Genomic DNA, 16,043 nt, shown 5'->3' with positions numbered 1-16,043 from the left:
GTGGGCTGCAGAGGCGTGGAGAGGGCTTCCTGGCCCACCAGGACATGAGGGCAAGGCTGGTCCTGGGGCTCTGTGGAGGGAGTGGACGTGCAGGGACGGAAGCAGGAGGGAGAGAGACGGGAGAGAAGGCTGAGCGTTCCCTGGGGAACCCTCGTGGAGCAGTGGACGAGAACTCCAGAGGACAGAGTGTCCTAATGTAGCCTGGAGGCCAGGGCTGGGCAGGCCCAGCAGGCAAGCACTTTGACCCACGGAGAAGGAAGGAAAGAGCGTTCTTGAGACAGCCATTCCCATGTGGGGGGCGGGGAGGAGACAACAGGAGCTCTTGTGATTTCCTTTCTAACACTTTTTGCTAACGTATTACCCGTTTATTAGTACGGATCACAATATAGTGTATAGAATGTATGCTGTATATTACACATATAAAACTTACATTTTAGATTTTGCCATCTTTAAATCTGGGGAAACTTCAGAGATGTGTAGAATTTAGCTGGAACGGCCCCTTTATGTTTTCCACTTTGGATCTTAATTGAGCTCTCATCCTCGCTGAGACAGTATTGTACATAAGACTATAAAATCTTACTTTTCATAAGCCACATATGTAATACCTCAGTGTAACAACTGTTTCTCAATTCTAAACATAGTAAGACTATTTTAATAAGCTAGAATCAAAACATAAGTCACGTACACTGAGAAGAATGTTCTGAGCAGATTCCACATGAGTGGCACAGAATAGGAGCACACAGACCACAGATACTACAACACACAGACAACAACACACAGGCAAAGAATAGGAGCACACAGACAACAGACACCACATACATCTGTGTTATATGCTCCGTATGTCCTATCTATGTTCTACAAATCCTCATAGGACATAGAGATCAAGAATTTCAAAGTCAGAGTCTTCAAATAAACTCTAAGTGCTTTTAAAGAATCAACTCTGTTGGGACCAGGAGATAACAGAGGGGATAGGACGCGTGTTTGGCCCAGCCCTACCGGCTGTGGCTCTGAGGGCTCTGAGTGTGGGACTTCCTGGTGAGCCAGGAAGCGCTGGAGTGCTCAGCTCCCCTGAGCGCTGCTTGGGATGCCTCCCCCCAAAGACTCAATTTTGCCTTCGAGATACCATAGTCTCTCAAGAGATTCAATTCTGTACTTTAGCCAGATATGAGTATTCTTACATCAAGTTAAAGTCACTTAGTCACTTACCTAATTTCCACCACGCACAATGACAATCTACATTTATGAATTTATCTGATCATGCTCTGATGACCTGCTATGTTATATCATCTATAATTTTTCCTAATTTGACAAGAAGTGCATCTTTTAAGAATGCCTTATAGTAACAAACAAGTACTAGATTCTATCATAAAGATTTTAATTCAAATGTGGAATGTTGATGGCTAGGAAACATAAGTAAAGGCAATGCCTTGATTTACTTCAGGAACACTTGATTTGAAACCTCTACATATTAATTCTTGAAAAAAAATCCACTTGCCATAAAAGTGACCCACAGGACCACCTCAACGTTACCTTCCCGTGAACCAAGTGCAGTAACATGGGCCTCTGCAGAGCTTCCAAGTTGCCTTTTCCTATGATTTTAGGTGCCGTTTTTCCTTTGAAAACACTCTTCTCTCCTCTCTGCTGGTTCACATTTTCGACATTCACATCCTTTATCTGGAACAAGAAAAGAAAAGTATGAACGCTGCCTGTGTCTTCTTCCATCCATCTCAGAAAAGAGAGTGGGCCTGGACACAGCTCAGCGGTGGAGGAGGGTGTGCCTTGCACACAGGAGTCCTGGGTTTCATCTCCAGCACTGAAAAATTCTTCATTAAGAAATAAACGAGAAGAAAAAGATAATGGTAAAGCAAGAAAGACGGTTGGCCATAATTCCTCCTGTTGTTTTTCAATTCATGCTGCATGAAACTTAGAATGGAGAAGGTGTTCCCGAATTAGGTCTTTAAATTAGGTAAAAAATGCTGGTCCTTAAGAGAAGTCAATGATCTCTGATCTATAGTGGCAATGACAGCAAGACTACTCTCTGTCTCTGTGCCCCTTGCTCATCTTGCACCATGGCCTCCTACTCAGCCAACTTCACTTCCCGTGTTGCTGGTTTGGAAAGAAGCCTGCCCACGCGGTCTTTATCTGTCTGTGCTGAATTAAAGATGGACAGCCTCATTACTGAAGAGGAGGCCTAATGTTTTATGCAAAGCAGTTTATGGTCCTATTGAGACATGACGCAGATGGATGATGAGGTTTTGACCTAACCTGGAGAACACGACAGGTACTAGAGACATCTAAAGAAGCAAAGAAGATTTTATCAGTGTGTTATAATGAGATCATATTATAAAGTACATCAACAATTACTTATCAGTTATGATCAAATCTTAACTCTGTACATGTGATTCACACTGATATGTAGAAAAATCCCACTTTATTAAAAAATATTTGGAATCTATAACAAAGAAATTGTCTTTAGGTTCTAGAAAAGCAAATGTGGAGTTACATATATAGAATCTGTGGTCACCATATATTAAACTGGGAGAGGCCCAAGTCGTCTAACTGACTTCCTTTCTCCACACATAAGTAAACCATCACTGATCAACATGCCTCACAGGGGCGACCTCTCTCGATACCTCTCTCGGTACCTCTCTCGAGAAGGATCCTGAGTGGGTCTGTTCCATCATATCAAGGAACTCAGACAAACTGGGAGGTTCCATTCAAATCCTCTTTGGCCAGAGTGGTCTCCTGATTCTTCCCATGACCTGCCATGGTCTCTCCCAGACATTTCAGATGGAGTCTAGCTTAATGGGCCTGTTACCATGACACAAGGAACCAGCCTTTTCCTGCTTCAACACTTGGCAAAATCACATCCATCACTCTGATCCCTTCCTAACTGGGGATCTACTAATCCCAATGGGAAACCAACTCAAAGGATCTACAACTAAGAGCACAGCCGTGCTGTTGCCTGGAGCCTGTCTCTGGCCTCAACAGGAGAGAATGCCTACCGCGATTTGGATCAGTTGGTCATCATCACCGTCAGGATTCCTCCACAGTAAGACCACGTCGACGTTGGATGAAATTCGGTAGCCCACGCTGTCTTGGAGTTTTCCTTTGGCCCCATCAAGAAAAACTTCAGTGGAGTAACTGAGTTTATACAGCCTTTCATTATTTAGTGAGAGACCAGTCGTGTGACCTGCAGAGAAACAGTGACACAGTAAGAGTTGGCCGGGAGGCAGTGCCACCTGAGATGGAGCCACCCTGCACCAGGGCACCTGCTGTCTGCAGAGCAGAGCCCAGGAAGAGCTCGGCAAGTATCTGCTGACTGAAAGATGGCTCTACTTTTTTCATCTGCTAAGCTTGGAAAAAAATAACTAACAAGACATCCATTCCCAGAAACTTCAGTTAATGTCCCTAGTCAATCAGGTTATCAAAATATTAGTAGGATACTTTTATAAGAAATGTCGTTTTAGTTATATGAATGTGATCTCTTCCCCATCCTAATTTATTGATGTATAATGAACATAATTTCAAGTAGAATTTGGTCAGAAAATTATTTGTGAAACTAAACAAATTCATTTGTACTTAGCGGATCATTTAAAAGTAATAACCAGGGGCTAGAGTGATAGCACAGCAGGTAGGGAATTTGCCTTGCACGCAGCCGAACTGGGCTCAATTCCCAGCATCCCATATGGTCCCCCTAGAACCGCCAGGAGTAATTTCTGAGTACATGATCCAGGAGTAACCACTGTGCATTGCTGGGTGTGACCCAAAAAGCAAAGAAATTTAAAAAATTTAAAAAAATAAAAGTAATAACCAATGCCAACGTTTACAGGATGAAGAATCTCCGGCTCCAGGCACATCTTTTAGACTCCACCATTCTTCCTGCACTAACATACGCCTCAGAGACCTGGGCCCTACGAAAACAGGATGAGAATGCTATTCGGGTATCCCAGAGAGGAACCGAAAGAGCTATGCTGGGAATATCACATTTCACTCAAGTGAGAGAAGGAATCCGGTGTTCCGACCTCTGTTCATGATCAAGAATCAGGGATGCTATTTCATTTGCCAAGGCGTCAAAAATCAGATGGGCTGGACACGTAATGCGATTCAGAGATGACCGCTAGACTAGAGCTGTCACCGACTGAATTCCACAGGACGTCAGAAGACCGAGTGGCCGCCCACCTAGAGTTTGAGGCTCTTCCTGTTCCTGGAGCGAGCAGATACCACTGGGCTACACTAGCATGTGACAGGGAAGAATGGAGCAAATGGAAGATCAACAGGATGACAAGTGATACAAGTGAATAACCAATGCCAAAGTGATTTGGGGAAGTAGAAGACAGTGCCTTACTTAAAGGTTTTTGAATCCCTTAAAAACCAAATGTGATAATATATTGCTCTATTAATATAAATTAGCAACCTATAGTACAACAGTATGTTCCAAGGTATGAATATGTAAATTTAAATGAGTTGTTCCTGAGTAAAATGTTCAAGTCCAGAAAGATTGCTCAAGTGGTAGAGCATGTGCTCATCATATATGAGGACATAGGTGTGAGCAAACATGAAGACGAAAGTGTGAGCACAGATGCTGTTACCCTGAGGACCTTCCCAGCAGCCTTGAGCAGCGACTCCCTACCTGTCGGCTCAAGCACCTCTTGGAAAAGCTGCCTAGTCCCAATAAACAAAATGATATTTTACTATATCAAGTATCAGAGCTTTAATTGGGTAGGGGCATTCCATGTAAAAAAGACCAGCACTGAGAGCTGAACATTTGGTATGTGGGGAGGTTGTGCTCTTTTAATCCATTTTAACTCAGTCAAAGAAATAAAAATGAGTAGGATCGGGGTCAGGGAGATGGCACAGTGGGTAAGTACTTGCTTTACTTATTGACCATCTTCCCCTTATCTAAATGCAAACTTTGAAAGGCATTCCTGAGGGAGCCAGGAAGGCACCCACCTTGCAGCCCCTGAGTGAGGAAGTAGCCCCTCCATCCATTCAAAGGAAGCACTGTGCTTCCACCCAGTGCAGAGTCTCTCTCTAGGGAGCTGGGCTATGCCAGTTATCAGACACACACAATTACTGCCTTTCTGAAGCTTGCATGTTAGGGGGAGATGGGCAATCAGAAAGACTATGTCATACAGCATTTAGCAGTGCTAAAGAAAAAATATGCAACCAGAAGGGTATGTGAAAGCTGAGGAGATTGTGGGCCGGCATGGCTTCTGGGGAAAAGCCCCTCCCCTGCCGATCACCTCTGTCCCTAGGCCTGGCCAGAGTGACTCCAGGACCCCAAGGAGGCAGGGCAGCGGCAGGAAGGCCACAGAGGCTGAAAGACAGTGGAGGAGAGGCACTCAGCTAGGCTCTTGGGACTTGGAACCTGACTGAGTTGTGGAGCCAGTAGAGTTTTGGGCGACAAAGACACGTGAGTTGACAATTCATCAAAGAGAGGGACTAGGGGTGAGTTAGGAATCAAGGGAAGCGGACATGGAGATGCACCCCATATCAATAGAAGCACACTGCATCCAAGCTCAGGCAACGCCTCAGCCATGAGCTGCAGAGCAGAAACAGTTCAGCGAGCCTCGGAGGAGAGAGCATCTCCCCTGACCTCCTCACCGCACCACCAGCACAGCTCAGCCCGGGTCCACGGTCAGAGGGTATGAAGGCCACAAGGCTTTCCTTTTATGGCACCTATCAAATTCCACGTAGGGCATAAAGGAAGTACAGGCTGCCTTATCTGATCCTCACGGCAATTCTGAAAGGGCCGTGTTCTCGGCGGCTCAGACCGAGAACACGGCCGCAGACAGGAGAGTGGGCACTCCAGATGCGGGGACCCAGGCTGTCCGGCAGAGATGACCAGGCCTCTCTTGAACACCAAGGCTGCCCGTGTTAAGAGAATATGCAAAGAAACATTTGATAGATCAGTTCTTCACTGTGACTTGGTAGTGAAAAGCACAGGAAAGAGAGAAACTATTCTGGAATTTCTTTCTACCTTCTTCAGTGGGAATGAAGTACAAGCGGGTAGGACCCAGAGCTGGAACTGTCAAGCGGCTGGTCCTGCTCGCCCTGGGAGCTGCCTGGAGCCCGGCAGCACTGGGCACGTTCTGAAGGCTGCTCCGGGGAAGCTAATGCTAAATCACATTAGAAGATAAATTAACTTTAGTCCCCCAAAGAGTGGGTATCTCTTCAACATGTCCCTTCCTGAATATTTAAGTGATGAAAGTGACAGAACTCTTACATGTGAGTCTTTTAAGAAATGCCTTCAGACACTCATCAGTGTTTGGCTGTGGTGCTGCAAAGTTGCTTCAGCAGAAGACCGAGATAAGATGCCCTGAAGGGTAAGGCTTGGGGAGGCGTACCCCACCGAGAAGACCATGGGTAGCCCGGGAACTGCAAGGCTGAAAGAAAGAGTGGGATGAGCTCTAAGGGGAGGGCGCTGGAAGATGACTGATGTTGACAGGGGTAAGACTGAGGGATTGGGAGCGAAGGGTGAGAGGTGAGGAGTCAAAGCCGAGGAGACTAGGGAGAGGGAAGGAACCCTGAAGAGGGCGCAGGAAACATACCCACTGTTGAGAATGCAGCTCAAAGGGTGGAGCCCCCCTCTCCAGGCCCGTCTCTTCCTGCCAACCCCAAGCATGCTCCATTTTCTCCTGCTTAAACTGGGCTCACACCTGCCCAAACCCGGGACTTTGCTAAAGAGATTTCTCAGCAGTTCGAGTGGAAATAAACTTTAGTGTGGTGCCTGGAGCACCCTGAATGGTAATGGCTGGATCCTATGCCCGTTGTTTGCTTATTAAAGCCAGTCATCACCAAACAAGGGTGGAGCAGGTGACTGCATCTGCACAGAGAGGGCTTCCCTTCCTGACCGGCTTACAGTGGGCACAAGCAACACCTGGAGCGAAGGACACTCTAGCTTTGGGGCCCAAGATATTGGAAGGAGCTCTACCAGAGTGACGCATGCCATGTCTTATCTTTCCCAGTAACACTATAAAATGTTTAAAGATATTTCTTTAAAGATGGTCTCCAAAGATCTGGACTTGCTACTGACCTTGTTTACAATACGAGGTGTGATCTAAACTATACTTGCTGAGATCTAACCATACTTCACTAGCGCCTTGCATGTGTGCAAGCATGTGGCAGACATGTTTAGATCTTTATAAGCGTGTACATTTGAAAACAACAAGCTATCTAATCTTCTCATTCGTAAAATGAATGGGAGGAGCAGAGAAGTCCTATGTAACTACTATATCCCAATTATTTTTCTCAAAATGTTCATGATACTAATTTTGATATAAAAATCACTTGTTTCAAATATTCAATAGTTAACTTGGCAAGTAATAAAAATCGTAATAAGTAATAAGAATTGCTATCTTTATAACAATTCTTAGACATGATTTACTTTTCTTCTTCATTAAAATTTTTTCGGGGCTAGAGACATAGTATAGCAGTTAAAGTGTTTGTCATGCATACATTCAACATGGGTTTGATCCCTGGGACCAGAGAGTCCCCCAAGCTCCACCAGGAGTGGTTCCTGAGCACAGAGTCAAGAGTAAGCCCTAAGCACTGCCTGCAGAGATCCCTGAACCAGGTGTGGAAAAAATAAAGCAATAATCATTTTTAAAATCTAAGTAATGACTATATCTTTAAATACCAAACATTTCAGAAACTGATAAAAATATTAACTTTATTTCAATACCTAAAAATGTAGATTTTCTTAGAGAAAATAATTTAAAATCGGCTCTCTTATTGTTAAAATAAAATAGATATAACTCAGAAAGGATGGCAACTACTTGGACCTTTTTCTCACATAAAAACCTTACTAAATTGATTAAAAAAAACTTGCTAATCTTCATTCATGATCAAAAGCCTCAGTTATCTCAAAGGAGTTTATTTAATTGCCAAATGATTTATTTTGTATAGGAATATGTATGGTTGAAATTGGCTCCTTTGTGCTGCTACATGTTAAATCCATTAGCTTTGACAGAGTATGTGATCAAGAGACTCTAAAGAGTGATCATTCTGTAGGTAAGGTTTAGACAATCCAAGGAATGTGCAAACCCTCTAAATTTAAAGATTAAAACAATATTTCACTTTACCACATTTCATAAAACTTTCTGAAACCACTGCTTAACACACTTTCTCTGAAAGGTATAGATTCATTTCTAAAAATAAAAATCATATCTTAAAATAGAAGCCATATCTAGCAATTTATCTAATAAAATGCATCTGTATGGAGTTTTAATTTCTGTAATTTTCCAACTTTTGAATGGTAATAGAATTTTTAAAAAATGCACTAACATTTCACTCCTAATTTTTTTTTACAAATCAAATCTTTGGGTCCAATTCTTCTTGATGTCACATTGCTTAATAACTAGAAGGAAATTATAAAACTGTCTTTTTTAAAAATTCTGTTTTACAATTCTAAAGTTACATTCAGTGCGTGAACTACAGGCAACAACAGCTGGCCCTGAGCACTCCCACTTTTTAAGAGACCGTCAATGAGAAACTGAAGCTACAGCACAGAGGCCGAGGGACTGAACGAAATGGATCCTCTGTTTCTTACATCTGTAGGAATTTGATTAATTTGGTTCATTCCAGCTTAGTCTTACTTTCACAAACACTCCAGAGTTCCAGGGTTTTGAAGATGGTTTCTTGTGCAGATACCTGCACACAGACACACACATGCACGCCCTTTGGCTTTGGAGATGGTCACACACACACACACATACACACACACACACACACACACACACACACACACCTCCTTACAGGTTAAAATTGAAGTTTAGCAAAAGGCAACACACAATTACCTTTCACAGAAGCTGAGTAGGAGGAAATGAAGCAGAGAAAAAGCACAGCCAGAAGAATCATGTTGCCTGGCTCTTCGCTCCTGCATCCAGGGCCCAGGCAGGAGTCGCTGAGAAGTGGCTGCTTCGGAAGCAGCCTGGGAGTGAGCCTCCTCAGAGCCTGCAACAATAATGCTTATCTTGGGGGAGGTCAGATTCCAAACTCCAGAATCAGGACCTAAGTTCACCAGAGGGCTCACTATTAATGATTAAGCTCAGGTGGGCTATAGCTTTCCGTCTCACTTCATCATGTTCTTTCCTCAATAAGGAAAACCCTGGAAATTGTCACTCTTGAGAGCTAAGCTGAAGCACCTTTCTATGAGCTCAGAAGTATCGTGCCATGCAAGAAACAGAGGGTGTGCTGGAGTTTTCTACATGATACAGGGCAGTTCTGTGCCTGAGATTACATACCTGTCTTCATCGTCATCACCTTGTGCAGGAGGGTGAAGGAGCCTCAAATTTAGCTATGCTTCATTGAATTTTGAATTTTGTCTTATCTGGTCATCCTTGAAATATTTATATTATGTGGATACTATTATTTAACAAAATCACTCAAACTTTAAGTATAGCTTTTAAAATGTTGTTACTTCTAAAAACTGTTAAAGTAAATAAAACTTTGATTTCTGAAACCCAGGTCTTCTAACGTGTGAGAATACTTGAGGTTGAAGCAGATGAGTGTTGTTAGTTGGTAAGAAGCAAGCAGGTCAACTGAGGCCCCCAGCAGATCTCAGCTGGGCCTCTGACAAAGAGCACTGTGAGTCCCTGGTCAGACACAATGACATCGCACTATTCTCTGAGGCCCATTCCTAGGAGGAGATTCAGAGGGGGAACTCCAGCCCGCAGCATTTATTAGGAAACGGCTCTCATGAAGACAAATGCCCTAGTTTGGGGAAGTCGATGCTTCCTAATTCGACCTTGTCCTTGGATGCTTCTGAAAGAGACCTGCTGTGAAGAAAAACCACCTAAAGTGCACAGTTTGTGGTTCATGAGCTGGTGGGAAGAGGAAGGTGGGATATTTGGGCAACGGAAGGAATAAATGCTTGTGAAGGGCTATTAGAATGACTTATCTTAATTGTGTCCTCTAGACAAGTAGAAAAAAAATTCGATAGGGTCACAAAATTAACTATAAATTTTATTTTTAAATCTGAGGTTAAGCATATGTTCACTTGAAATATATCTATACAAAGAAATAAAAGATGAATGCTATCTTTATTCTCTATTTGAGATTGGAACTTCACTTGCTAAAAGTTTTAAATACAAATAGCTAAAGTACATATTCAAAAATAAAATGTTTGGTATGACTTAAACAGTTATCAACAGTAAATATGCTGAGATTAGACAAAAAGGTCACCCTTGGATAAAATAATTTTGTTGAAGAAATGTTTTCTGAACAGTAGGCATTATCAATGCATGTGATAACTTCACTGATTTATAGTTGAATAGTTTTCTATATGTTCAGCCAATTTCTGCCCTCCAAACTTTCTTTAGTGAAGGACTGATCTGAGTCCTGTCTGCCTCTGGACAGCAGTCTTTGGCGTTCCCCCCTGAGCCCGCAGTTACACAGAACCTGAGCTTGTGCTTAGACTATGAGGTGTATGATACGTGTCTCTTCGGGTAAAGTACCACTTGTTGTGAGGTGTCTGCCAGAGTCCAGCCAATAAAAGGCATATCATGATTGCCTACTGAGAGAAGTGCTGTTTCACCTGACCATGTGCTTCCCCAAAGGAAGCACCAGTGAGTCACTGAGCAGGACACTCTGCTCTGCTGGGGAAAATAACATCTTCAGTTTGGTTTGCTTTTAACCCTCGTTGCTTGCAAAAGCATTCCAATGACTTCCTGAAATTGTTTCACCACAGGTGAAATGAGAATGCCAAACAAATTCCATAGTGAATACTGTGTACTAAAAGAAGAGGCATATTCTCTGTTGCTCTGTTGATTAAGCAAACACCATACAGTATATAGGGGAGACGTACCCCCAAACTCATCAGTTATCTGACACACCTCCGAAGCGGGACATCATTATAGCACAATATCAAAATGAAACATGCTGTTGTGCATGAATCCATTGTTACGTGCGCCACACAAGGGTGTGGGCCTGAACAGCCACATTATGTATTGAAAAAATGAGGCTCAACTTAGCAAAATTATTTAAGGAATACAGAAAAGTGAACCTGGAAACTTAGATCCAATATTCTCTTTACTTAAAAAAATACTAGCGATGGGATATAGAAAATTAATTTCCTACGAATGGCAAAGAATGATTATTTGGGAATTACCATTAATAAGAGTACCACTATTTTGAAATGAGACTATTGAAGCACTTGTTCATTGGGTTAGTCGTCCCAGAATGACCATATGGATTGGGGGTAGTTCTGATCTGTGCCAGGTAGCTCAACACCAACAGATTTTTAAAACAAAGCTGCTGTAATAAAATTCAGCACTGGTAGTGGAGACACTAGAATATTTGCTATACTACCATTTTGCAGCAATAAATAAGAGAGCACGAAGTAAAGATGGGTGACTCATTCCAAAGTACAACCAGATTTCTGTTGAGTATCAGAGGTTGTTAGGAATTGACTCATTTTCTTTGATTAGAAGATACACGAACTTCACCCCACTAAGGGTTGGGAGGAAATGCATTACCAAACTAGATACAGGAAGTTAGGATATATGTTAGCTATAGAGAAAAAATTCTTTCAACATCAGAACACTTTACACTGTTCTTAGAAAGTAGCATAAAATTATATTTAAACTTTTGAGAGGAATACTGGAATAGATCCCTAACACAATAAAGTCAGCATTTTCAGAAGGGGCAGAGAGAGCGAGCCCAGCAGAAAGTGTGCCCCCGCAGCCCTGGCTGTAGCCTGGGAGGCCCAGAGACCCACGATGTCTGCTAGGGTGGCACAGTTGTCCCTCAGCACGGCGGGTCTGAGAAGCTCCTCACTCTCATCCACGGCCCAGCACTGTGGTGACCTGAAGCCTCTGGGCACTGCGGGATGTGCCCCCAACAATGCTGCCGAATGTGACGGCACCTTTTATGCCAGGGCAGAACCATAGAAGAATCAAGTATGTTACTTTATAAGATCTTTATAATCTTTTCAGAAACTAGCTCGTTAGGTGCCTTCTCGACACGGATAAACTTAAGACTTAAATCTTAAACGTTTACAATCCAAAGGACAGTGATCTTAACTCTCTGCGGTCCTGGGAACTGAATCCAGGTCAGTCATGTGCAAGGCCAGTGCTCTACCCACCGCACAATAGCTCTGGCACCATCGTTTCCCCCCTTATCCTTATATTTGTTTTCTTACATGCTATAAGAATAATTCTATGGTTTAAGGTGATTTTATATTTTCGGAAGAAATATGAAGGTACAGAGATTTCCCATGTTGGCTATACTGGTTTCCTTATCATTAATACTGCACACTAGTGCGATATCTAAAATCCTTCCTTTATTGACATTTCTTAGCTGTTATCTACAAGAGTCCATCCAACATGTTGTCATGTGTTCTCCAACCCCTGCTAACAGTATCAGTCGCTGATTTTCCTCATTTTGATGGTGCTGGCAGCTCTGGCAGCTCAGAGCACGGTTGGCATGACTGTCCTCAGCTGGAATCTGGAGCAAGTTTCTCTCAAGCTGACTGGGGGTTGCAGACTGGGGAGAGAGAGAATACAGGTGTCAGGCTCATTACACCGTATCAAAGGTACATATTATCACCGTGATGTGTCACTTTGATGTTGAACTTCATCACCTGAGTGAGCAGAGCTGCCACGGCTCCCCCTTGGAACGCCACTCTCTCAGGGCCAGGATGATAGTACTCGCATGCAGTCAACCGGGATTTGAACCTCGGCATCCAGTATGGTCCCCTGAGCACCGCCAGAGTGAAGAACCAGGAGTAACCCCTGAGCATTGCACATCTGCAAAAAATCAAAAAGCCACACTCTCTCCCGTCTATCCTGCACACATTAGGAGTACTGTGTGCAGGATTTAAGCAGTGGGGAGTTAGGTTCCTCTTCCTTGAAGGGACTCAACATCATTTAAAGTTGTTCCAGCTTTAGTGATTGGGAGACTTTTCAATGGGCTCTTCTGTTCTTTCGCTATGCTCCAACTTGTCTGTGTGTTATTTAAACATTTCCCTAACTTCTGGCACTATAAGATGAGCCAGGCATCCAGGTGGTGATTTTTGCTTTATGAGGATTCTTTTACACTTCATCTGGATTTGTTAATCACTGTCACTGTCATCCTGTTGTTCATCAATTTGCTTGAGCGGGCACCAGTAACGTCTCCATTCGTCCCAGCTCTGAGATGTTAGCAGCCTCTCCTTACTCTTTCAGGGTCAGGGGAATGAAACCTGTTATTGTTACTGTGTTTGGCATATCGAATACACCATGGGGAGCTTGGTAGATTCTTTGTCTGATTTATGTAGACTTTTAGATTACTCTGGTTCCATAGTCATTTTCTAGCATGTTGTATTTTTCACATATTATTTATTATTAGAGGGGAGGGTGATAAGGTATTCTTTTGAGCCTTTTTAAATTTGGGGTGGGGCTGTAGTACACCTGGCAGTGCTGAGGGTTACTCCTGGCTTTGCACTCAGGGCTCAATCTTGACAGGTAGGGCAAGCACTCTACCCACTATACTATCTCTCTAGCCTTCTTTTTATATTTTAAAAATAAATCACAATCTGGGCTGGAGAGATAGCACAGCGGGTAGGGCGTTTGCCTTGCACGCGGCCGACCCGGGTTCAAATCCCAGCATCCCATATGGTCCCCTGAGCACGGCCAGGGGTAATTCCTGAGTGCAGAGCCAGGAGTAACCCCTGTGCATCGCCAGGTGTGACCCAAAAAGCAAAAAAAAAAAAAAAAAAAAAAAAAATCACAATGTAAATTGAAATTACAGATGATAGGTTGCTTCTGCTTTTTTAGATATCTTTCAAGTTATTTATAAGATCTAGTTTTTGTTTGAGCTTTCTTAGCCTGAAATGGATGTATTCCTAAATACTCTCTATTCCTACAACTCTCCAATCCCAACTCAGTGAAGAATACTTTCAGATTTAAGGGAAAATCAAATCTTAACTTAGAACAACATAATTTGGGACAACTGTACAATGTTTTCAGGCTAAACATTCATAGGAGTTCAAAAGTTCCTTTATTACAATGCCTTTGTATTAAATTTTGGGTTTTCTCCTTAGCTCCTTCTCTCTTGACAATTCTCAAGTTAACAAGCTGGCTGCCAATTTTCTGAATGTGGTCCTCAGATATGTTTTATCGTATCTCTCAGTATTTTATACAAATAGTTGCCAACACTTAAAAACCACATTTCATATAATGTAGTAAAGTGGGGGTGCCTAGATCACCTTAGGAAGGAGATGGACAGAGAAGGAAAGAAATCTAGGGAGAAAGAAGAGAACGGGAAGTAATGGGGGAGCAGCAGTCCATGGCTTCATTTATACAGGTGATGTGGGAGTGGGATAACTATACAGCCAAAGCACAACTCAACAACACTGAAGACATGAAATCTAAGTTACAACCACCAAACTTCGTAGTGAGCCTGTCAAAGAGGCAGGAAGGGGAAGTGATGGGTGGGAGGGACGGAGTATGGGGACATTGGTGGTGGATTGGTTTTGAAAATTACATGCCTAACACCTATCAATGACTCTGTAAATCAGTTATTTACAAAAATTTTTAAAAATTAAAATTTATGGCTACTCTTTAGAAAATTGAGGCCCACATCCTTACTTGGACGCTGTACCCTGTATAAACAGAATGTCTTTGCGTGTCTGCGTATCTGTGATACTCCCCCACCCCTAGGCAGATTCTCTCCTTTGCTCCCTCACAGCACTCACAGACATCATAGGCTTGTGGCCAGGGACTAGAATGTTTTAGACTAGCTTCTTATGTTTACTGCCCAGTAAGTGCCGATGACATACAATCTGGTTCTACATAAACTTCCTGCACAGTTCACAAGATCAAAGTCAAACTTTCTTTTCAAAATCTAATTTTCTTCCACTATTTCTGAACGGCTCATTTAACAGAACTTTATTGACCCAGAAGGACGGTTGTTCAAATTAGAATTCCTCTAGGCTTGTTCTTTCCCCTTCTTCCTTATCTTATCAGTATGTCATAAGCTAAAATATGGTTAAGTCTTTGCTTTCATTACGCCTGATACTTAAATATCTTTTCCCTCCTGATATCTGGGAAATTGCTACTTAGTTTTTAAGATGGTGCAACACTGTAGTCTTTAAAATTTACTCCCAAAAGCATGTACTTGCTTCTCTTACAGGGGGACCTCACAAACGTGTGTGGTGTTTACTCACTGCATTATGCCCACTAGACTAGGGATTTATAGGGCAGAAATTATGCTTAATCATTTTAGACAAAATACGGGACACAATAATGTCAAATAAAGCAACAAGTTTACAAATCAATACAGATTTTGTCTGATTTTATCTTCCAGTGTGTTTCTATCTTTGGTTACACTGTTCTTTTGGGCATTTCAATTGCCGGTCCTTCTTCAGTGTTTGCTTTGGACTGACACCAAATAATTAAAAATTTTGCAACACAAGATTACAATGTTAAATGGCTACATCAAAATAAAACTTATTGACTCCACAATGTTAAGTGGCTACATCAAAAACAAACCTACTGACTTTTAGAACACTGAAAAGCTCAAGTTTCAAGTACATAAAGCATCAGGCTTTAAATCTAAAAAAAAAATCCATGTAATTATCTGTAAGACAGATCCCTGATGGGCAACTCCACAGCTGTTGAAAGATTTGGCACCTCCCCGGGCCAGTCTGAGTTTAATGAAGTGCAAGTGGAGGGCCGGGATCCGATTACTAATCCTCCCAGGCTCTGCCCGATATGGTGGCAGCTGGAAGACGGGCCTGGCCAGCAGGCCAGAAATGGGTGCAGATGTGCCTGCCAACCCTCTGGGCCTTCAGGCCGGAGGCGAGGAGGGAGCAGTGACCGCGGCCCCGGTGCAGGCGGCCAAGTGTTTAAAATGAGGATTCGGCTTTGTGACGAGACTGCAGTCTTTCGGAAAACTCGAGTTCTGAAGTTAATGTCCTGCTCGTTGCGACCCTTACGCACGTGCTCATGTTTTCAGAATAAAGGTAATTCACTTTCAGGCTCTTGCTGCCAGAGGCGGCGACTCGCGTCTTCTGGGATGCAAACATACCCCGAGTTTGCAACGCCAGCCCGGGGGCC

General features: G+C 42.9%; 1 protein-coding gene across 1 annotated transcript in view; it reads right to left on the bottom strand.

The window, feature by feature from the left end:
• MTTP (microsomal triglyceride transfer protein) overlaps positions 1–8,907 on the bottom strand; it is a 30,405-nt gene extending 21,498 nt beyond the window's left edge. The window contains exons 1-3 of the mRNA XM_004617633.2: positions 8,802–8,907; positions 3,006–3,193; positions 1,531–1,674 (exon numbers count right to left, since the gene is read on the bottom strand). Of these exons, the coding sequence (XP_004617690.2) occupies positions 1,531–1,674; positions 3,006–3,193; positions 8,802–8,862 (393 nt within the window). The 5' untranslated portion in view covers positions 8,863–8,907. The remainder of the gene's footprint in view (positions 1–1,530; positions 1,675–3,005; positions 3,194–8,801) is intronic.
• Between the last annotated feature and the right edge of the window lie 7,136 nt (positions 8,908–16,043).

Source organism: Sorex araneus, chromosome 6 (genome assembly GCF_027595985.1).
Source record: "Sorex araneus isolate mSorAra2 chromosome 6, mSorAra2.pri, whole genome shotgun sequence".
In the NCBI taxonomy this organism is placed as follows: Eukaryota; Metazoa; Chordata; class Mammalia; order Eulipotyphla; family Soricidae; genus Sorex; species Sorex araneus.
Note: the sequence above shows the minus strand (reverse complement) of the source record. Positions and strands in the feature narration are given on the sequence as shown.